This window comes from Aspergillus sydowii (genome assembly GCF_001890705.1).
Source record: "Aspergillus sydowii CBS 593.65 unplaced genomic scaffold ASPSYscaffold_1, whole genome shotgun sequence".
Lineage (NCBI taxonomy): Eukaryota > Fungi > Ascomycota > Eurotiomycetes > Eurotiales > Aspergillaceae > Aspergillus > Aspergillus sydowii.
The window spans coordinates 4,936,159-4,957,344 of NW_024467859.1; the positions used below are offsets into that span (position 1 = coordinate 4,936,159).

Genomic DNA, 21,186 nt, shown 5'->3' on the forward strand with positions numbered 1-21,186 from the left:
CGTTGAGTTTTGTAAATTTTTATAATGGCAAACAGAAGCCTCGTCAAGAAGAAGAAATCACCAGCCTCCCAGGAACAAGAGGCGAATTTCGTTGATACGGCCGACAAAGATATCGCGGCTGGCCATGTCGACTACCACGGAATCGACACTACGACTATCGCCCAGGGCGCTGACGAAGTGTATGAAAAGAAAGTGGCGATCATGAACGAGGCCTTGATTGACCTGGGGATGGGCTCGTTTCAATGGAAGGTTTTTGCGTTGACTGGCCTGGGGTGGTTTATTGATAATGTGGGTATAGTATCATCAGTTCCTCGGGCGTCGCGACTGACAATGACCCTTTGTGCAGTTCTGAATGCAGGCTATAACTATCATCAGCCCCGCTGTTCAAGTCGAGTTCTCTGTTGACCGGATTGCCTTCCTCACTGTGGCCAAGTACGCTGGGCTAGTCGTGGGATCGAGCATTTGGCCGATGACAGCGGACTTTATCGGCAGACGGCTGGCGTTTAATATTACTCTCTTGATATCTTCTGTAGCAGGGCTGGTTGGTGCCGGTAGCCCTAATTTCATTGCCATATCAGTGTTCTGCGCCTTTATTGGCGTGGGAACTGGAGGAAATCAGCCTGTGGATAGCGCCATCTTTCTGGAGTTTATTCCTGCTACGCATCAGTATCTGCTTACCATGCAGTCGGCATTCTGGTCCCTTGGACAGGCTATTGCTGCGTTGATTGCTTGGTAAGCTATCTGTCGTATCCCTCCGGTGGACGGTATACTGACCATGGTAGGCCTTTGATGGCAAAGTACTCTTGCCCTTCCGACACGCCTTCTGGTCAATGCACGTTCCAAGATAATCTTGGATGGCGATACTGCTACTGGACCTTCGGAGGCCTCACTCTGGCTATGTTCCTGGCACGTCTCTTCTTCCGGGTCTACGAAACCCCGAAATATCTGCTGGGAAAGGGCCTCGACAAGCAAGCCGTCGACGTCGTATCAAAAGTCGCATCTCGAAATCAAACCAGTACCTGGCTGACAGTCACCCATTTCGAGGACATCGACGCCCAGCTTGCAAGCCAGCAATCTGATGAACCCCAAGAAGCCCCGAATACAACGTCCACAGGCATCCTCAAACGCAGCGTCACGAAGTTCAGCCCAGACAAGGTAAAAGCCCTCTTCTCGACCCCTCGTCTCGCCTTTTCTACAACCATGATGCTCTTCCTCTGGTGCTCAATTGGGATGGCATACCCCCTCTACAACTCCTTCATCCCCATCTACCTCGCGGCCAAGGGTGTCGAATACAGCAGCACCTCCCCAGCACAGGTCTACCGCAACTACGCCATCCAAGCAGTCTGCGGAATCCCCGCCTCGCTCCTCGGCGGAATCACAGTCGAAATGCGCCATATCGGGCGCAAGGGGACTGGGTCAATCGCATGCATTAGCACAGGCGTCTTCCTCTTTCTATTCACACGCGCCTCTACCAACGCCGCCGTGCTAGGGTTTACGTGCGCGATTGCTTTCTTCCAGAATCTTGTCTATGGTCTGCTTTACTCGTATACACCGGAGCTCTTTCCCGCGCCGGTCCGGGGTACAGCGAATGGATTGGTGGCTATGTTTAATCGGACGTCTGGTCTTATGGCGCCGATTATTGCGGCGTATACGGGGGTTGAGACGGATATGCCGGTTTGGATCTCGGCGGCGTTGTTTGTGCTTGCTGGTTTGGTGTTTCTGGGGCTTCCTGTTGAGACGAGGGGGAGGGCTGCTGCTTGAGCGATCTATATCTATGCGTTGTATTGTATGTATGGAATGGGTGTTTAACCCTTTGCCAACACTCCCTCCTAATCGGCTGTATATTCGAAAATATCGTTTTAAAATATTATCAGATGTCAGCATTAGTTAACCCCGCGAGATCAACTCCAACTCTCGCTCTGACTTTCCTTCTTTCTCCAACAACTTCATCGCCTACAATGCCCACCCACTCTCTTCGCTCCGCCAATCGGCCTCGCAAGCACAACAAAACATTCACAGGATGCTGGACCTGTCGGGCACGCAAGGTGAAATGCGACGAGGAACGACCAGTCTGTCGCCAATGTCGCCAGCGAGGCATTCCCTGCGGTGGATACGGGGTCCGACTGCAGTGGATGGCCCCCGGTACTGGACTTGAAGACGATAGCCAGGGTGTTGCTAATCAGCCGATTATAACTGGGTCATGTAGACGGCGGCTCATGTCTGGTGTGTACTTACCCACTATCTCTGTGAATTGTATAGGTAATAACCGGATCATAGGTGACAATGAGGATGCGCCTCCATCGTGCCAGGTTGATGAGGCCTTGGTTGCCATCGATGCGATAAAGCCAGGGCGAGCTAGCGATCAAGGCAATGGAGAAGGGTCTTCTACATTTGTCGGGGGTTTCGGTGTATTCGATTTGTCGAATTCCGATCGCGATGCAGGCATCTCTCGAACACCTCCTGCTAACTCTCCTCTCCCTTCTCAAGAAACAGCCTGTGTGTCCTTTATACCATCTCCAGATCAGGCAGCCTCTGATAAGGTCGCCGAAGAGGGTACCGATTCAATACCGGCAATCACTGCACCTCTTTCGGTGGAGGATATCTGCACCATCGAGAGGCCGTACATGAACCCTTTTGAATCGCTCCAACTCGCCACTGAAGAGGAACCTCTCACACTTGATCCTTTCAGCGAGCTCAATATCCTTGACTTGCAAGGCACCGACGGCTCGCACCCTGCCCAAGATACCTGGGAAATCAGCTTCAGTCCCGTCATCCCGCGACCTCTGTCTCCGGAACATCTGTCCAGCAATGAACGCCTCTTGATGCACTACTATGGCACCACGGTTGTTCATCTTTTTCCGGTTCTTGATAGCCCCAAAAGCCCTTGGAAGACCGTCCACCTACCATGCATGCTGCAGAGCGCTGGAGAAATGGTAGTGGACGGCTCAACTTCCCAAATACGAGCTGCTCTGAGGACCACATTACTATCAGTCAGCGCTTTTTATTTGTCCAAGCATAACAGGCTGCAGTCCAGAAATGACGAAGCGACAAAATGGAGGAGGGAGGCTATGCACTTCCACGGTACGGCCATGACTCTGCTGAAGGATTCTGTCAAAACCAGGTCTACTTCTGCTCTCAGGCCGAAATATAAGGAGTTCCTCGCAACCATGCTTTCCATGATCTCCATCAATGTAAGACCCAGTCCTCTAATGTTGCATATCAAATTTACATTGGGGACAGGTTATATCGGGTGATATTGCCAGCTGCGGTCTTCACCTAGACGCTGCCTGCAGACTTATTACTGAGACCGCAAAGTGGAAGACACAGTACTCGAATAAGGCCAAAGCTCTTCATCGCATCTACTTCTATTTGCGTACTATCTACGAAAGCACAGCAATACGCGCTCCTCCTATAAAGGCTTCCGAAGCTGATTCCACATCACCATCATTTCATGCATCTGAAGCCGTTTTCGAGGGCTCCCAATTTGTAACTTCGCCATTTGCAAGTCCCGACGACACCAAACAGGCAGGTGCCTATGAAAGCATATATGCCATTCCTAGGAGCCTATTAGTGTTCCTAGGTAAAACGACTGACCTTGTCAACGCGGTCTACGAGCTACGAAAGGTGTCTAAAAGCAGAAGCATCCCCTCGCCACTGGCTGAAAGATGTGACGAGTTGGAAACCAACATCATGGACTGGCAAGCAGACACCACACATACTGATGTCACATCAAGACCCGCAGCAAACACGGGCATCATTCAAAACATGACTCGGGCATTCCACATGGCCATCATAATATATTTCGCGCAGCATATAAGACTCTTAGGTCATCGATATCTGAAGTCATTTGTTGAGGAGGTGCTCGAGGGCATCGAGGCCGTTGAACGGATCAAAGCCGAGTGGCAGGTCCAGGCATCTCCTCTATATTGGCCAGCATTTATCGCGGCAAGCGAGACATTCGACCCTCATCTCCAAGACCGATTTAGAACCTGGTATGCGCGGGTGGAGCCGCATGCCATTGGGTCTATGAGCCCCGGCATCGGTCTCCTCGAGCAGGTTTGGGCAGAGGGGCCGGGTGGTGGAGACCGGAAAACGAGTCTGTGGAGGCAAATCGCGACGAGAAATAATACGGCCCTGATGCTAACATAGACTTGTACAATACAGATTTGGGCCTCGCTGTCGCTTGCCCTTGTTCACTCCGCCCGGTTTGCTTGGAGAGGAAGGCGTTCCCGAATTCGCCCACGCTCGATATTCCCGCCGTGGTTACCTTACTCTTATATATTATCACTCAAAGCACTTTTAGTAGACGTTCCATACTATAGCATATTACTCTTGACTCCGAGCTGTACCTTTAATATCCTGTTCAATCCAGTACCCGCAAAAACCACCAAAATGACATCCACCAAGGCCGCCATCTTAAGCCCCAACGCCCCAGCCCCCAGCCCACTGATGTCTCAGGGAATCATCATAAACGGCATGGTCTACTGTTCAGGGAGTCTCGGCATCGATCCAAAGACAGGGAAGTTCGTTGATGGCGATGCGTCCGACAGGACGGTAGAACCCCCATAATCATTAACCAACCTACCATAACGTTAAAAAGCCTACCCTGCTAATATAGATATAAAGATCCAAGCCCTCCGGAACCTCGAAGAAGTCCTCAAGTCAGGCGGCAGCGATCTCAGCAAGGTCGTCAAGGTGACGATTTTCCTTTCCAGCATGCAGCACTACGCGAAGGTGAACGAGGGATATGGCAAGGTTTTTAATGATGGCGTGAAGCCGGTATGGATCTCTTTCTTTTTGTCATTTCGTTAATGGTCATTTGTCTAATATACTTCTCTACAGTGTCGGACCTGCGTCGCTGTTGCTAGTTTGCCGCTTGATGCGGAGGTGGAGATTGAGCTTGTTGCTCATCTTTAGATCAAGAGCTTTTTAGGTGATCAGTTTTAACGAATTAACGCGGTAGTATGGGTAGATTATTAAGTTAAAAACCTACCAATACATTCATCGTCCTGACGCTAGAATCGATGTATCGTAGTGTTTTCAAGGGAAACCCAACTATATATATCCTGCTCGACAAATCGAGGCTTTCAACAGGAAGAACAATGCCAGCGGCGAATAGCAGATTACACCATTAAATAATCTAATCCACAGTATCAGTGACTCCGTTTTAACAATATCGTGAAGTTAACCTACTCCATCAAAGAATAACTATGTATTCATGTCTCCAGCTGAAGTGTGCATAATTAATACATGCATAATCATATGCACAAAGTTGAAATATCACGTGACATCTTCAAACGCGTCGGGTCACGTCACGCGCGCGCAAGACACGTCTCTAATTAATTATCCTGCCCCAGATCGTTCGCGCCCAGATTGCACCAAAACACAGGCCTTGGACATTCGCTCACATTCTTCAAACCGAATTCCATACACGCAGCTTAACTAGCTGTACGCCTTTGCAACCGCCCTTGCCCTTGCCCTTGCCTTGCAAGCGAGCCCATGCGTTGTATATGAGCGCCCGCCATGCCTGAAGCCATCGCCTTGCCCCAGAAGCGGGTTCTGGGCGACGCAACAAACACGAACCCCCGCGGCACCGTGCAATCACCCCCCGGCATGAAGAAACGCAAGATCGATGCTGAGCCTGCTGCTGCGGCCGTGAAACCCAGCCCGCGGACCCAAAATGGTGCGGCGCAGCGGAAAGTTGGCGGCTCGAGCCAGCCGCAGAAAAGCCAGTTCGAGGAGGAAGTGCTGGAGAAGTTGACGCAGGATATCAGTGGGTTGAAGGAGAATAACTCGGAAAAGGACCAGCAGTGGGAGCGCCCGCCGCTGGGCGAGTTCGATCCGACGAAGCAGAATATTTGTTTTCAGCAGATTGATGCTGAGGAGGGGACGGCGAATGGGGGGAAGGCGGCTATTCGGCTTTTTGGTGTCACGGAGGTATGTTTTTTACTCGCGTCAGAGGGTTTCCTGGGGTCGTTTTCTGATCGCTTGGAAATAGGTTGGCCAGTCGGTCTTGCTCCATGTTACCGGGTTTCAACACTACATTTACATTGCTGCGCCTGTTGGCTTCACGAAAGAAGATTGCGGTCCGTACCGTGCTTTCTTGGAGACGAAGATGGCACACTTTACAACCGTTGTCGACTCTGTTCAAATAACAATGAGAGAGAACATTTATGGATTCCAGGGGAACAAGAAGAGCTACTACTTGAAGATCACAGCGACGGACCCCAAGCACATCCCCAAGCTGCGAAGTGCATTGGAGACAAAGGCGCAGACGTTTAACTATAAGGGGCTGTGGAACAAATCGGAACCTGGAATTTTGACTTTCGATAACATTCAGTACCTTCTCCGGTTCATGATCGACACCGGCATTCAGGGTATGTCCTGGGTTGAGGCACCGGCAGGGAAATACCACCTCCACGCGCCGGAGGACAAGGTTTCGAACTGTCAGCTCGAAGCACGCATCGACTATCGTGATCTTATCGCGCATCAACCGGTTGGTGACTGGGCCAAAATGGCACCATTGCGGATTCTTTCTTTCGATATCGAGTGTGCGGGACGAAAGGGGATCTTCCCAGAACCAAACCAAGACCCAGTCATCCAGATCGCCAACGTAGTGACTCGCTACGGAGAATCGAAACCGTTCGTCCGAAATGTCTTTGCTTTGAACACTTGCAGCTTGATCGTCAACACTCAAATTTTGGAATTCCAACAGGAGGAGAAGATGCTGATGGCTTGGCGAGACTTTGTCCAAAAGGTCGACCCCGATGTCATTATTGGATACAACATTGCCAACTTCGATTTTCCTTACTTATTGGACAGAGCGAAGCATCTCAAGTGTACCAACTTCCCCTACTGGACCCGACTCAACGGTATGAGGTCTGAGGCCAAGGAGTCGAATTTCTCTAGCAAGCAAATGGGCAACCGCGATACGAAGACGACGAATACAAACGGAAGAATACAGTTGGATTTGCTGCAGCTCGTCCAGAGAGATCACAACCTGCGAAGTTATACCCTCAATTCCGTGTCGTACGAGTTCCTTGGAGAACAGAAAGAAGACGTTCACCATACGATGATTACCGAGCTTTATAACGGTACCCCCGATTCACGGCGTCGATTGGCGGTTTATTGTTTGAAGGATGCATACCTACCACAGCGGCTGATGGACAAACTGATGTGCCTGGTCAATTATACTGAGATGGCGAGAGTCACGGGTGTGCCATTTAATTTCCTGCTCTCCCGCGGGCAACAAGTCAAGTTCTTGAGTCAACTGTACCGTAAAGCGTTGGAACAGCAGCTGGTTATTCCCAACATGAAATCAACGGACGAGCAGGACTATGAGGGTGCCACCGTTATCGAACCTGTCCGCGACTATTACAAGGTCCCCATCGCAACTCTCGATTTCGCTTCTTTGTATCCTTCTATCATGCAAGCCCACAACCTCTGCTACACCACACTACTGAACAAAAACAGCGCCGCTGGAATGGTCAAGGATGAGGACTATATTGTCACCCCTAGCGGCGATATGTTCTGTACTCCGAAAGTGCGAAAGGGTCTCCTCTCACAGATTTTGGAAGAATTGTTGGGTGCCAGAAAGAAGGCAAAGAAAGACCTTGCTTCGGAAACTGACCCGTTCAAGAAGGCCGTGTTGAACGGACGACAGCTTGCTTTGAAGATCAGTGCTAACAGTGTCTACGGTTTGACTGGTGCTACGGTCGGTAAACTACCGTGTCTACCGATTGCCAGTAGTACGACCAGTTATGGCCGTCAAATGATCGAAAAGACAAAGACCGAGGTCGAGGCCAGATACACCATCGCTAATGGCTACTCTCACGATGCGAAGGTCGTTTACGGTGATACTGACTCGGTAATGGTGAAATTTGGTGTGACGGAACTTGCTGAGGCTATGAGGCTTGGACAAGAGGCGTCTGAGTACGTGTCCTCCAAGTTCATCAAGCCGATCAAGCTGGAGTTCGAAAAGGTCTACTTTCCGTATCTTCTTATCAACAAGAAGCGATACGCAGGTCTCTTCTGGACAAACCCGAACAAGTACGACAAAATGGACACGAAAGGAATTGAGACTGTTCGTAGAGACAACTGCTTGCTCGTCCAAAACGTCATTGAGACTGTGTTGCATAAGATCCTGATTGACCGGGACGAAGAAGCCGCGCAAGAGTACGTATCAGCCTAATGTGGTTTACATCATTTACTGACTCCTTTCAGGTACGTAAAAGACACAATTTCCGACTTATTGCAGAATAAGGTCGATATGTCGAAACTGGTGATTACGAAAGCCTTGACCAAGGAGATCTACACTGCTAAACAAGCCCACGTCGAGCTCGCCGAACGCATGAGAAAGCGTGATGCCGGTTCTGCGCCTACTCTTGGTGACCGTGTCGCGTACGTCATCGTCAAAGGCGCTGCTGGTGCGAAGAACTTCGAGAAGGCTGAAGACCCCATCTATGTCCTTGAAAACAACATTCCAATCGACACACGATACTACCTCGACAACCAACTCGCCAACCCGCTAGGTCGTATTTTCGAGCCCATTCTCGGAGAGAAGAAGGTGGGGCAACTGCTCCACGGCGAGCACACCCGGTCAATCGCGATGGCTGTGCCGACAATGGGTGGGCTGATGAAGTTCACCCAGAAGACGGAAACATGCCTGGGCTGCAAGAAGCCGCTGAGGGGCAAGGACGTCAAAGCAGGTGCCGTCTGTGAGTCATGCCGCCCTCGCCTGGGCGAACTCTATACCAAGAGCTTGACCAAAATGTCCGACCTGGAGGTTCGGTTCGGACGGTTATGGACGCAGTGTCAGCGGTGCCAGGGCAGTCTTCACTGCGAGGTCATCTGCTCGTCTCGCGACTGTCCTATTTTCTACATGCGCATGAAGGCGAAGAAGGACGTGGAGGACTCCCAAAAGGAAATAGCTAGATTTGATTTTGACGTGGGTGCATGGTGATCAGGACTGCTTGTATTAATACCTTGGTTTGGGTTGGCGTTAGCGATGACTACCTTAGTACGGCGCATTGGGCAGTAATAACGTATGGATACATGATTGAATACAATACAGTACCACTATAACTAATTGTGACTCTTCCAGTAGGTTCGGTGGTAAGTGAGGTCGGGTGGTTGACGCTCCTTCTATATTTGTCCTCAGTAGAAATGGCCGCCGCTGATTGGTGCGGTAAGCCAGGAACCGCAGTCTTGGCGTGGAGCCTGCAATTCCTGACCTGCCAAACTCTATCCGGACCTCAGTCACGCTTCCTCTACAACCATCCGCCCCAATGCCCCTCCCAGACTCATCTACGCCCTTAAACCCCACCGTCGAGGAAATTCCCGATGAGGAGAGGGGTAATAATGCTGGAACCACGCCGAATCCCGGCATGTTATGGCCGCAGGTGCGTGAAATCATCTGTAGCAATATCTCGACCAATTATTTCGCTTATAAAAATTTTCACTTGCGGATACTATCATATGTTATAGTTTGCCGTTCTAAAATACTGTAATTATTCGCTAACGGTGTTTTGTTTCCGGACAGATATGCATGCAGCATGACTCTGTCCTTTCATCGCACCTGAGCACGCTCCAGGCGTTGAAAGAGCAGGTCTCGTCAGACCCAGAGGCCTCTCAGCTGATTTCGGCCATGATTGAGAGGACAAATAAATTGATGCTTCAGTTTGAGGGTGTCAAGAAACATATTGTAAGTTTTTGTATTTTACGTCTGTTTTGTTGGGGGGACGGTTGCTAATGCGTTATAGACACCACGTACGTTGTACAGTTATTATTCTGGTCCTTTCTATAAATATCGAAAGAAAGAAAACTTAGTCGAGGTCATGTCATGATTAACGATTGAATAGGGATAGGTCGTCGGTCTGACCCTGCGCGGCCGACAGGTGATGGTACTGATTCTACGCATGCCAAACTATCGACGCCTGAGGATGGTTCTGGTCGAAAGAGAAGGAAGCGAAATAGGCTCTCAAACACTGAAATAGAATCAGGGGTTGAGTCAAAAGAACCTTTGCCTGAGGTGCAACGATCAAAGCGGAAACGAACAGATGTTGTTATTCCCGGCGCCGATGAGGATGTTCAGGGCGCCATCCCGGTGTCATTGGAGACGGAGGATATCTCAGACGAGGTGCAACGACGGTTAGAAATTAAAGAAGACCAGCGGCGCAAGCGTGACTCGAAACCTGAAAAACGGAAACGGGAGCGTGATAGCCTCGCGTCCAATACTAGCACTTCGTCGAGAGGTAGCATGAAGCCGAGAAAGAAGTTTAGAATGAGTCAGGGAGCTAATCGGTGGCATGATGGAGAGCCTCGATAGGATTGGAATTGTTGTTTTCAGCCTTTGGAGAATATCGTTCGACCTTGTCCTAGTCTAGGGCTGGATGATTGCTATTTTTAGGACCATGTATATCTAGGATCAACCAATCAACTTCATTCTTCGTGCCGGTATAGTTTAGGCGTGTTGTTCCTGGTCAAACCCTATTTTATACTTCTCCCCTGACAGATGTTCAGGCACAACACCACCATGGCCTTCTATCAAATTTTTCTGGTGGCATGTTATCTCGATGACTCCTCTCCCACTTTCAGAGATCCATTTAAGGGCTCTCCTCGACGGGCAGTCCCCCGATCTTTTTTTCCTTCTTCAACTCTCCTCCATTGTTCCCAGTGACCACTATCATCTACTGCTCTACCAAAGAAGACATCTAGAAAAAACGCCCTTCTCTTAATCCGAACTGAGAAAGTGATCTCCATCGACGACAACAAGAACAACCTCACTCTCCCACTCCGCAGACCTTGAAACTACACCCACAAAAGTGGACCTGCCTCCAAAAAGAGCCCAACCTTGGACGTTGTTTTCAAATCGTTAATTGCTTTTAAAAAAAACCTCAAACAAAGCCTCACCTCCCCAGGCGAACAAAATCCGAAAAGTTTAGTCCTTTTTTTGCAGATCCGTTCACAGACCGGGCCTCGACAGACTCTAACTAGGTGGAATCCTTGACCTTCTTGTGTGAGGCCTCTTGCTTTGAACCTATCGTTGACACCTCTTCTCCACCTACAACATCATGGCCCACCGCAATCAACAAACTCCATTCTCTTCTTTCAAATCCTCCGCTCAGAAGCAAATCGCTGGCGGAGAAGGGCCGAATGCCCCTCGCCAGGGCAACGGCCAATATCACGGCACTGGCAACTACCGCAGACAGGTATACATCCCTCTTATTTCACCTCTATTGAGTAAAACAGCTTTGACTAATATATCACAGGGTCCGGGCCCTCGCTGCAACCGAGGAACCAACAAGTGGAACGCCTCTGCCGGCCCGAGACAAACACCCACTTGGAGGGGAGCTCGTGGCCAGTACGCCTACCCTCCTCCAGAGTATAGCCCCAAAGGCTCCCTAATTTCCGGCCCCGGCCAAGGCCAAAACAACCCTAATTCTTCCAAAACCCGCAACAAGAAGGGCGTAACCCCTCGGAACAACCCTGTCCCCATCGCCCCCCGGGGTCTTGACTTTGTAAGTACCCTTTCGCCCTTCTCTCTTACCTTATAAACTAACCCTCTTTAGGATAACGACTCCACGATGAGTGGGGTGCCGTTTATTTACACTAAAAAGCAATGGAGGCGCATACAATATATGCGTCACCTGCGCGAAACAAACCAATTACACAAACTACACTACGAACTCGGGCATATCGACTCAGAGATCATGGCCATGGACGTGGATGCGCCCGCCGCCCCGGCTGCTCCTGTCTTTGAGGCTCCGATCGATCGATATTCTGATATTGATATGCTCGATGTTCCCGACAACTTCTAGAATCCACCATGATCACCAACCGTGAGAAGGTATGATCCCACGATGCAGGCAGCTAAGGTTGAGGATAGCTGCTGGCGCCTCCATCGGGCCCGATGGTGTGATGGCCGAGCCAACCATTGCCAGGGACCAGGGTCGGCAGCCCTATGTCCCAGCGTCTGGGTGAAGGCCCTCGCGGTGAGTATCTCAAACAACAACAACCACCATTACAACCACTACATCTACTTGCCTCCCACAACTTCCAGCACTCCACAACGGAGTGGACTACCCTCTATCCTCCACCTTCTACTTCTACCTTCAAAGGCCTACTCTCATTTCCGAACTACCTTGGCCCGTCTTCTATAAATAAACCGCACTTTGACCTTACCTCTCCTAGTCCCCTCATACTCTACTTTACCTTATCCTCACCTCATAACATCCTATCTTCTCTTCACGATCACTCCTACCACTCTACCTTTACCTCACTCGCCTGCGGTGTCCAGGCCTTACCACTACCACTCTCATTCTGCCATCACCTCCCAAGAACCTCAACATATTTCACCTTTGTTCATGTATCGACCCCAACCAGGTTTTTACCGGAGCAGACATAAAATGTTGCCTGGATGTTTCCCTGGCTTCGCAGCCCAAATGGGGGGGTTTTGAAGCGCCTGTTATCCATTTATTTGCCTTTGAATGGCAACCTACCATCTCACTTGTCAGATGTTTTGTATCTTTCCTATCTCTTTTCATATCCGTTCTTACTTGCACCTCCTGAGTCTTGCAACTGAGTGCACGCTGTTGCGAGTACTTCTGTTGGTGTTTTACCTTACTGGATACGTCTATCCGCTGTCTCTATTTACTATCTCATTGATCTCCAGAGTGAGTCAATGAACATCTTGACAATACGTCGAGCTTCCTCTCTCTTGGTCTTCGTATTTTGTAGTAATTCCCCACGCCTCTAAGAAAGACACCCACCCCAGTTTGTAATGCGCATTGCTCAGCCTATTCCTTCCTTGCCCACGCCTCTAATCCACGACCCCATCGCCTGGGAGTTCCTTCCCTGTTTCTCGTAAATTAAAAACTGCTCTCTTCTTATTCGTTCTGCGCTTAATCATCACATCTCGCCGGTCTCACCTCCACCCATCTACTTGGAGCTTTCCTGATTTCCCTACCGTGCGGTAAGTTCGCTATTGACGACCACCAAATTTGTCAAGCCAGGTTCTTTTCAACCCACATCCTCTATCATTCTGTTTCTTGAGCCAATTGTCAGAGCTTGGGCCTCCAAGCCTCAACCTGCAACCCCGCTTCTCTGGCTGCCCCCCACGCCCCCAAACCGATCACCCGAGCTGAGACCCGCCGGAAGCGCCTGCCGCATTATCAGCATCACCCCGCGATGATCCCCGATTCCTGCATTCGATCCCACCGCGATCGAAGCGGCCAGAGCTTCCGGAATCTGGTCCCAGATCAAACTATATTTAAGCCGGGGCACGCGACCACAAAAATGACCACAGAAAGAGCAGTGGTCGTTTCCCTCTCTGTCCTCTTTACGAGCACCCGCAATACTCACATCTGATTCCCCTATATCAATCTACTTGCTGCCTGCCAATGCCCTTCTCACGCTCTATCAATATCGTCGGCTGCCATGCCGAAGGAGAAGTCGGCGACGTGATCACCGGTGGTGTCCTCGATGTCCCCGGCAAGACCATGTTCGACAAGCTCATGCACTTCCAAACGAAAAGAGACGACCTGCGACAGTTCTTACTCAATGAGCCTCGAGGTCGTGCTCCCATGAACGTTAACCTTCTTCTCCCACCTTGCGATCCTCACGCCGACGCCGGGTTTCTGATCATGGAAAGCAATGAATACGCGCCCATGTCCGGCTCTAATACAATATGTACCACCACTGTGCTGTTAGAAACCGGAATGATCCCCATGAAAGAACCTATTACCAAAGTTACCCTGGACACCGCTGCTGGGCTGGTAACCGTCACCGCGGAGTGCGAAGCAGGCAAATGCAAGAGCGTTGAATTTAACAATGTCCCCGCCTTTGTGCTCGAGCTTGACTTCAAAATCCAAGTCCCCGGTCTGGGCGAGATATCTGTTGATATCGCATACGGTGGGATGATGTATGTGATTGTGGATGCTGCCTCCCTGGGTCTGTCGGTCAACAGCAGCCACTCCCGCGAGTTAATTGTTATCGGCGAACGCATCAAGCGTGCAACTGAGGCTGTATATACCCCAGTCCACCCCGAGAACCCAGGAATTACGGGTTTCTCTGTAATATCGTTCACAGAGCCTCTTCGCACGGAAGATGGCTGCAAGGTTGCACCTAATGCTGTGGTTGTTTCGCCCGGGCGCTTCGATCGCAGCCCATGCGGCACTGGGACGTGTGCCAGGCTAGCTGTTATGCATTCCAGGGGTCAGATTAAGGAAGGAGAAATCTTCAAGCACCGAAGCATAATAGGGACTGAGTTCGTGAGTCGCATTCGTGGACTGACAAAAGTTGGGAAATATCCCGCGGTTTTGCCTACGGTAAAGGGCCGCGCTTGGATAACCGGCTTCAGACAGGCTGTGCTTGACTCGACAGATCCATTTCAAGAGGGCTATAGGTTGGGTGACCAATGGCCGTTGCACGGATGTGATGCTCATGCTGTGGACGGGACAGTGTAGTGTATATCCTGTGGGGCCCCATGTAACGATGGTCGCAGAAATATACGAGGGTTAAATGAGCTTATCAATCAACTAGCGATACTTGAAAATTGGACGCTAAACTACCTAGATCTAGGGCCCATAATCTATTTTGACGAAAGCTTTTAGTTATTTTACAAGAATATTAGTAAGACACGGAAATTCCGTATATCTATAAGATCCAGTTATCGTAGTGTATCCAAGGAATAGCTATGACTCCTTCGTATATCTGCACTATTTAAAGCTTGACCGCTGAACTCAGCGCCACCATGATAGCCAGCGGCGGTTCCGATGAGCCTGTACCTATGCGGCTCGTTGTTTTGCCTGCGCATAGAAATAGCTGAAGCGGATCCCTCAGTGGCATCTTGCTTTTTGTGGTATATATAGAATCGACATACATATTACTCCGTCATCCCAGACTCTGTGGTGCTCCTTTTGTCGGGTTATGCCTTTACCAACTCGCATAACGTAGCTCCTCATTCCGAGGGCTGGCATGTAGGTAGCCCAGCTCACTACTTCCTGACCGTCAAACACTTTGGACACATGGAGAAATTTATTCTTCGCGGTTAGGTGCGAGACGCTCCCATAGTGCGCGGTCCCTCAATACTACAAATCTGTCGGGGGCAAATCTGCCCTTACCTTATTACCGGTCTTGCCCCTTCGATTTGAATGACTATTCTTCCGAGAGAATCCGTTACTACTTTCGGTGTCTGCTTTATGCAACGCGCCATTGGTGCCCAAGGAACTCGAATTATAGTAATAGTAATTCGTAATTATGTACAGATCATCTCGGAGAACGCTAGACCACTACACCAAAAGCCATGCATGGCTGATTGACTAAAGTAGTAACGGTAGCTACATGGATGCAGGGTCGCACCTAGCCTAACAAGAGGCAGGCCGGATAATATGTTTTGGGGTTCCGCGGGTCATGTCCACGTCCTGTGGCGGTCTCTGATCTGGACTGTTGAGTCCCTGGTGGAGTTTCAGGTATTGGTGAGTGTCACGGAGCTGACGGAGGTATTGGATGCGTCTCCACTGCTTAGCAGAGTATGGAGACGGCATCCTCGTCATTGTGGTGTCGTTATCCTGCAATATATTAGCTTCTAGTGAAGTAACAGGGTAAGAGATTAAGGAACTTACAAAGTCCAAACCGGCGCCGGCGTGGCGAGGTTTAGAATTAAGGAACACAACTTTCTTCTGTGTGTTCCTTTTTTGGTGGTAGTGTTTATTGTTCGTGTGGTTGTTATGGTGGTTTTGGGAGTTTTGATAGGATTTCCTCTGACCATGGCCAGAGTCCAACTTTTGAGGGTTGCGGTTATTTTGAGGATTTTGGGGAGCGGATCTCCACGCCCCAGTGCCGGAGGGACGGCTACCCTCGCGAGGGGAAGGCCGTTGAAAAGAAGAGAATTGTTTCTGGGTGTTTGAGCGGGACATGATGATAAGGTGGAGAAGGGAGGCAGATTGACCCTCGCCAGTATCAAATATCTGCATGAACTATATTAGCTAGTGTAAAGATCCAAAGTTGAACAGAGGAAACTTGCCTGGCTATCGCTGTGGTTCTAGGGAGCCAGATCGTTTATTGGAGGTAGCTTAACCAACAGCTTTGTGAAGTGTTTGCGATGAAAATCAGAGAGACGGGAGAGAAGAGAGGGGAGGGAAGAAGTGTCCATGAGTGTTTATCAGCTCTGATGGAAGGGGCGTTGAGTGACACCAAGCAGGGAAAGTGCTACTCCCTCCCAGGCCCCTTTCTTTCCCAAATAGCCAACACTGTTCTGGGGAGGCTGGCTGGGTTCTGTATAAACACGGTAGCGAGTGGAGTAGACCATGAATCTGTAGCTCTGCGCATCTTTGTTTTGCCTGTGTATAGAAAGGGCTGGATTGGCTTTCCGGCTGGCGTCTCGTCTTCTGTGGTACATGGTCGTTGGGCGGGGTCACTATGGACGCATGGGCGAAAGCACTCTTAGCTGCCTAAGCTGTAAGTCTACTCTATTCTACAAATATGTCGTCGACAGACTCGCTTTTGATCATTTTACTTGCCTTACTAGTTGCATTTAAACAATTGTTCTTCTGAGCAAATCTGGTGCTACTTGCGATGTCTGGTTTATGTGATACTCCATGTGCGAACCATGAGAGACAGAACACGGTAAATTCGAATGCAGAGACCATTACTATATTTTTATATAAAAAGAATAAGTCCCATCATTCCCGATCCCACTCATACTCACCCATACCCTTGTCAATTGTACTGGTTAGTTACATCCAGGGTTGGTCCATCCTGACGAGACGTAGATCGGACAATTCCCTTTTGAGCGCTTCAGCAGGTCAAGCCCATGCCCAAGTGGTCCATATCTCCTTGCTGAGTTTTTGAAACTCCGATTTGAACCCTACTTCATGGCCCTGGGGTCGCAATGGGATGCTGGACAGAAGAGACATTTTGAGTTGTCTCCACCGGAGAAGGATCGGGATGGAGGTTGTTTGAGTCGAGACATGTTGTCGATACGAGAAAAAGTGAATCCTTCTCGGCAGGGGGTGAGCTTTTTTCGCGGGGCGGCGGGCGCATCGCTTGTTGTTTCCTCGGTTGCAGCGAGGGCCCGGACCCTATGATATATTAGTAAAAGCTGTTTTAATTAGTAAAGGTGAAACGAGGGGAGATATACCCATCTGCAGTTGGCGTTGCCAGTGCTGTGGTATTAGCCGTTGCCCTGGCAAGGGGTATTTGGCCCTTCTTCCCCAGCGATTTGCTTCTGACCGGAGGGTTCAAAGAGAATTGTGTTTGTTAACTGCGGTGCGCCACAGTATCATTCGCACCGGAGAATGATTGAAATTGAACCTCTTTGAGTGGAAATACGCCGTTGAAGGTCAGTCAAAAATAAATAAGGGAGTGGATCCTTTTCCGGCGGGGTTTGGCATGGTCGTCTGGACGGCTGGGGAAATGGCTGGCGTAGCTGTCCTGTGGCACGTTAGTCTCTGGACGAGACACTTGGTTATCATATGAGTATGACGAGACGCTTACAGCCAACATGGCGAGGGTTGGAGTGTCGAAATGGAAAGAAGTCTTTGTTTTGTGGACGAATAAAGGTAGAAAAGAGGCCCGGCGGCACATCGTTCCTGGCGAGAATTGATAGACTTTGTAACGTATTAGTAAGCTCCCTAGACGTCCCTCATGGAGTCATTCGAAGAGGGGTGGAATGTACCTGACTGTAGTAGCAGTAGCTCCAAGGTCTGAGTCACGGTGGAGATAGGCAGTTTTGCTAGAGATGGCTAGCTAACCGCATGATGTTTGAAGTGGGAGTTATAATGAGAGTTGAGAGGAGAATATATTTGGGGGTGGGGGGAGGGGAATGTATATAAGTGTTTTTTGACTTTGATGGAAGGAGCGTTGCGTGACATCACGCAGGGAAAGTGTTCCCAGCCCCTTTCTTTCCCAAATAGGTAAGTAACTATGATGCTATACACTATCTTACCTAACTAGTCCCTCGTTCCATCGGTAAGTGTCGCATTCACAGCCATGACGGTCAGAAATTTATGTTTCCAAGTCTGTCTTTCAAGAGACAAGTATTCAGTGGGCAACAGGATTTGGTGAATTATTGGCACCGGCTATATTCCCATCGGGTTTGGATTCCTTATACTCTTGTTGTTACATTTTTAGGGCCCATAATATCTCACCAAGTTACACTTCAGGCGTTGGCAATTCAAGATTCTATATTATCTAACTCTATGGTGTTCGAATATAACTCGTAACCGAGACCACGCCAGCTCAATATCAGCCGGCAGGTCAACATGAGATATGAAGCCACGCCCGCGTGGACCATAACCCTCTTTATCGTCTCTTATTCTCGGTATCTCTCCCAGGATTAAATCAACAAACCGATCCAGCTCCCATAGACCAGACACACCTTCCGTATGCTTGTACTCCAAAAGGCCATTGTCTGATAATTGGACCTCTGGAACAAACCCAGGGAAGCTGAGAAACGAGACTTTGGACAATATGTCGCCATAGGCCATTTCAAATGAAGCCTTCGTTCTAAGCACCATCGTTGGATCCTGGTTGATGATGCACGATTTGGGTTCTTGGAAGCCTGCCTGCTCAAGCACGTGGCGACTAAACGAGGCGTTCTGCCCACAGTTGGTGGACTGATCTTCAATCAGAATCTGACATCCCTGCGCCGTAATTCGGTCACGATCGAATGATTCATCCAAAATCCTTTCCAGCACTCGAGCCTCTGGCAGTCCTTCGATCGAGTTGGCGAGGGTTGAGTAGCGAGGATGATGCCGGACAGCAGCGTAGAGTAGTTTCGTTGAGTGACCGACGCCGCCGCAAAGCACCAAAGATTTTGTAAGATCTGGCCTTTTCTCGAGTGTGTGAAAAATTGTTTCAGCCCCGAAAAGGACTTGGGAGGCGCATATTATTATGCAGTCCACCGGAGGTGCAGAGGAAAGGTTGTCTAACTGAGGGTCACTCAAGTACTCAGACAGTGCATTAATATCTGAGACGGTTTCAGGAGAACAAGCAGTCATTTTGTAATTTTCTAAATAGCACTTGGAGACTTCTGACTAGTTTCCCTGCTGGATGTTGTTCAGTGATGTTGAACATGAGAAGAAATGACTCGGTCGGAGGCGACTACCAAAAAAAGGAATTCCTGCCGGTGGAGCACTAGCTGTTTCAGGACTAGGCACTTCTTGCAAGTATAAGAATCGTTCATCCACCGGAATCAACATTTGACTTTTATACACCGATCTATCTGCTGCTTTAATCTCTATAGAATCAAGGATGTAAACATCGTGGTTGCTATTGGGGCAACGTTTCAGGGTGGAAGATAGATGATCGTGCCGGTATAGCGCCTATCTAACTTTGTGCAATTGATATGGAGTGCCACTGCCCCGAAACTGTACCGACAGGGCTTAAAGTTTTCTGGTAGCCACTTGTCCTTTTGGGCGTTACAGAAAGTCTCACTAAATGCTTTGGCTCAACTAAAGGTACATTATCAATAGTATATTGTCAGCCCCCACATACTTCGCGAAGACGCCAGCAGGATTGTCGAAGGTAGGGGCGTGCGCGTGGTATTTGTCGCTGCTTCAACACCTGCTACCTATCGCATTGTTCCCCACATGGCGAGGATATGGGGTATTGTTGTCTGTGTTGGGATGCCCGCCTCTGGGACGGAACGGCGGTTGTGGGCGATATTCCAATGTATATCATCATTCTAGATAACATATAGGTTGTAGGCATCTTGACTAGGTCGCGGAAGGATAAAGCCAATGTTTTGGGGTTGGTAGAAAGAGGATTGCTGGTTCCTATATACGGAGCTTTCAGCTTATCGCAGCCGTTTGATGCAGTTTACCAACTGAGACAGGGCAAAGTTAAAGGATGCTGCGCAGTCCATTTCAATGCTTACCTAGAACTTTACTAGGAGAGAAGAGTTTCTGGATAAGAGCAAGAACTCGAGTTGGACAAGACAGATACAATCCACTAAACAACAAAAGCAAAGTTACATCTCCTGATTTCAAGCTTACAACAGGTCCCAAGGATTTCCGTCCTTGTTCTTTTGTTTCTTCTTCTCCTCCTCCTCGAGCTGACTGACCCTCTTCTCAACCACCGCCAATTGTGCAGCGAGATCAAGCACGGCCAGCTTCAGCAACGGTAGGTCGTTAATTGTTTTCGGATCGAGAGGAAATGGAATGACCTTGCCATCGTGACGGGAAGAGACTCTGGGTGAGACTTTTGCCTCAGCTTTTGGGGCCGTCTCTAGGACATCGCTGTCGTCCGGCAATTCAACCACTCGCCGTGACTGAAGCCGTGAGTCCAAAAGCGGCACGCGACGCTGGTTGCTCGAAGGAGGGGTCAGGAAAGGGGATTGGTATGCTTGATCACCGTAGTCAACTTCTGGAGTAATCTCCAAGCTTTCGGCTCTGTCATAGTAGCTTGTCCCTGCGTCTGTTTAGCCACCAGCGTGTGTCTCTTGGGCCAAATACTCACGGAAAGTACAGCCAACACGACGACTGAAACGGCAGTTTGCGCATGCCTCGCTCATCGGCTTTCCATCCTGTACATCGGACCCGATAACGCATGTCTGCCAGACTCCCTTTCCACGGCTACACCAACTACAAGGGGTTTCAGCCACCTCGCCGCGGGTCTGAACAAGCCCAGCGATTAACGACCCTGTATCTCCGAGATGTCTGCGCTTCGGGTTCCCACTTTCGTCCATACTCCAATCCAACTTTCTCTTCACTTGGAAGTCCAGATAGTACATCATAATGGGGTTGGAGGTCCCAAGCGGGGCGATGGGAAGATCATCGATGGTGACTCCAGCAACTAATTTGTTCAGTGTCCTGTTCCCAAATGGCAAAGAGCCCATGCTTACATTCAGAGAAGCTTCTCTCCCGGAACTCTGCTAGACGGGAGGACTTGCGGAGCGAATAGTCTTGTTCGAAATCGCCTTCTTCGATTTCGGATGCAGATCGCTTGATAACCGGAGGCTCCGGCAGGTCGGCCCTGTAGGTATGAAAGCCCTCGATAACACCGTTATTAAGAAGTCGATAGGTCATCTTGGGGGAAACAGCTAAACTGTAAATTACTGTGTGCCTGCGGCTTGCGTAGTTTGATCTCGGTATCAGAAGCAAAGGAATATGGGGATATATTGTGCTGATGCCTTCAACGATGGATATATGAGAGTTGGAAACCGTGGGAGGCGCTCTAACACAA

The 21,186-nt window shown here is 49.6% G+C and overlaps 10 protein-coding genes across 10 annotated transcripts; 7 read left to right on the plus strand and 3 right to left on the minus strand.

The window, feature by feature from the left end:
• Positions 1 to 24: 24 nt before the first annotated feature.
• On the plus strand, positions 25 to 1,761 carry ASPSYDRAFT_85149 (MFS transporter; the record flags this gene model as incomplete). The annotated part of the gene is made up of 3 exons (XM_040851483.1): positions 25 to 288; positions 359 to 732; positions 783 to 1,761. The coding sequence occupies 3 exons, from the start codon at positions 25 to 27 to the stop codon at positions 1,759 to 1,761; spliced, it is 1,617 nt and encodes a 538-aa protein (XP_040708981.1).
• A 197-nt stretch (positions 1,762 to 1,958) lies between these two features.
• Positions 1,959 to 4,149, plus strand: ASPSYDRAFT_85150 (Zn(II)2Cys6 transcription factor; the record flags this gene model as incomplete). Its single annotated transcript, XM_040851484.1, has 3 exons — positions 1,959 to 2,223; positions 2,278 to 3,191; positions 3,241 to 4,149. The coding sequence occupies 3 exons, from the start codon at positions 1,959 to 1,961 to the stop codon at positions 4,147 to 4,149; spliced, it is 2,088 nt and encodes a 695-aa protein (XP_040708982.1).
• A 189-nt stretch (positions 4,150 to 4,338) lies between these two features.
• ASPSYDRAFT_128417 (uncharacterized protein) lies at positions 4,339 to 4,917 on the plus strand (the record flags this gene model as incomplete). Its single annotated transcript, XM_040840494.1, has 3 exons — positions 4,339 to 4,554; positions 4,627 to 4,779; positions 4,843 to 4,917. The coding sequence occupies exons 1-3, from the start codon at positions 4,393 to 4,395 to the stop codon at positions 4,915 to 4,917; spliced, it is 390 nt and encodes a 129-aa protein (XP_040708983.1). The 5' UTR covers positions 4,339 to 4,392.
• Positions 4,918 to 5,354: 437 nt separating this feature from the next.
• ASPSYDRAFT_169431 (DNA-directed DNA polymerase delta POL3) lies at positions 5,355 to 9,079 on the plus strand. Its single transcript, XM_040843400.1, has 3 exons — positions 5,355 to 5,937; positions 5,999 to 8,175; positions 8,224 to 9,079. The coding sequence occupies exons 1-3, from the start codon at positions 5,524 to 5,526 to the stop codon at positions 8,960 to 8,962; spliced, it is 3,330 nt and encodes a 1,109-aa protein (XP_040708984.1). The 5' UTR covers positions 5,355 to 5,523; the 3' UTR covers positions 8,963 to 9,079.
• A 190-nt stretch (positions 9,080 to 9,269) lies between these two features.
• On the plus strand, positions 9,270 to 10,471 carry ASPSYDRAFT_39965 (uncharacterized protein). The gene is made up of 4 exons (XM_040845992.1): positions 9,270 to 9,401; positions 9,542 to 9,703; positions 9,762 to 9,768; positions 9,861 to 10,471. The coding sequence occupies exons 1-4, from the start codon at positions 9,288 to 9,290 to the stop codon at positions 10,325 to 10,327; spliced, it is 750 nt and encodes a 249-aa protein (XP_040708985.1). The 5' UTR covers positions 9,270 to 9,287; the 3' UTR covers positions 10,328 to 10,471.
• A 601-nt stretch (positions 10,472 to 11,072) lies between these two features.
• ASPSYDRAFT_27129 (uncharacterized protein) lies at positions 11,073 to 11,819 on the plus strand (the record flags this gene model as incomplete). Its single annotated transcript, XM_040844361.1, has 3 exons — positions 11,073 to 11,210; positions 11,271 to 11,519; positions 11,571 to 11,819. The coding sequence occupies 3 exons, from the start codon at positions 11,073 to 11,075 to the stop codon at positions 11,817 to 11,819; spliced, it is 636 nt and encodes a 211-aa protein (XP_040708986.1).
• Positions 11,820 to 13,217: 1,398 nt separating this feature from the next.
• On the plus strand, positions 13,218 to 14,644 carry ASPSYDRAFT_39968 (proline racemase family protein). The gene has a single exon (XM_040845993.1). The coding sequence runs from the start codon at positions 13,401 to 13,403 to the stop codon at positions 14,463 to 14,465; it is 1,065 nt and encodes a 354-aa protein (XP_040708987.1). The 5' UTR covers positions 13,218 to 13,400; the 3' UTR covers positions 14,466 to 14,644.
• A 575-nt stretch (positions 14,645 to 15,219) lies between these two features.
• ASPSYDRAFT_39969 (uncharacterized protein) lies at positions 15,220 to 16,340 on the minus strand. Its single transcript, XM_040845994.1, has 3 exons — positions 16,025 to 16,340; positions 15,624 to 15,968; positions 15,220 to 15,569 (listed from the first exon to the last, which is right to left on the minus strand). The coding sequence occupies exons 2-3, from the start codon at positions 15,915 to 15,917 to the stop codon at positions 15,366 to 15,368; spliced, it is 498 nt and encodes a 165-aa protein (XP_040708988.1). The 5' UTR covers positions 15,918 to 15,968; positions 16,025 to 16,340; the 3' UTR covers positions 15,220 to 15,365.
• Positions 16,341 to 18,188: 1,848 nt separating this feature from the next.
• Positions 18,189 to 19,001, minus strand: ASPSYDRAFT_85157 (YdcF family protein; the record flags this gene model as incomplete). The annotated part of the gene is made up of 1 exon (XM_040851485.1): positions 18,189 to 19,001. One exon carries the CDS (start codon positions 18,999 to 19,001, stop codon positions 18,189 to 18,191), a length of 813 nt encoding a protein of 270 aa, XP_040708989.1.
• A 916-nt stretch (positions 19,002 to 19,917) lies between these two features.
• On the minus strand, positions 19,918 to 21,029 carry ASPSYDRAFT_128424 (DUF3716 domain-containing protein; the record flags this gene model as incomplete). The annotated part of the gene is made up of 3 exons (XM_040840495.1): positions 19,918 to 20,412; positions 20,461 to 20,796; positions 20,846 to 21,029. The coding sequence occupies 3 exons, from the start codon at positions 21,027 to 21,029 to the stop codon at positions 19,994 to 19,996; spliced, it is 939 nt and encodes a 312-aa protein (XP_040708990.1). The 3' UTR covers positions 19,918 to 19,993.
• Positions 21,030 to 21,186: the final 157 nt, after the last annotated feature.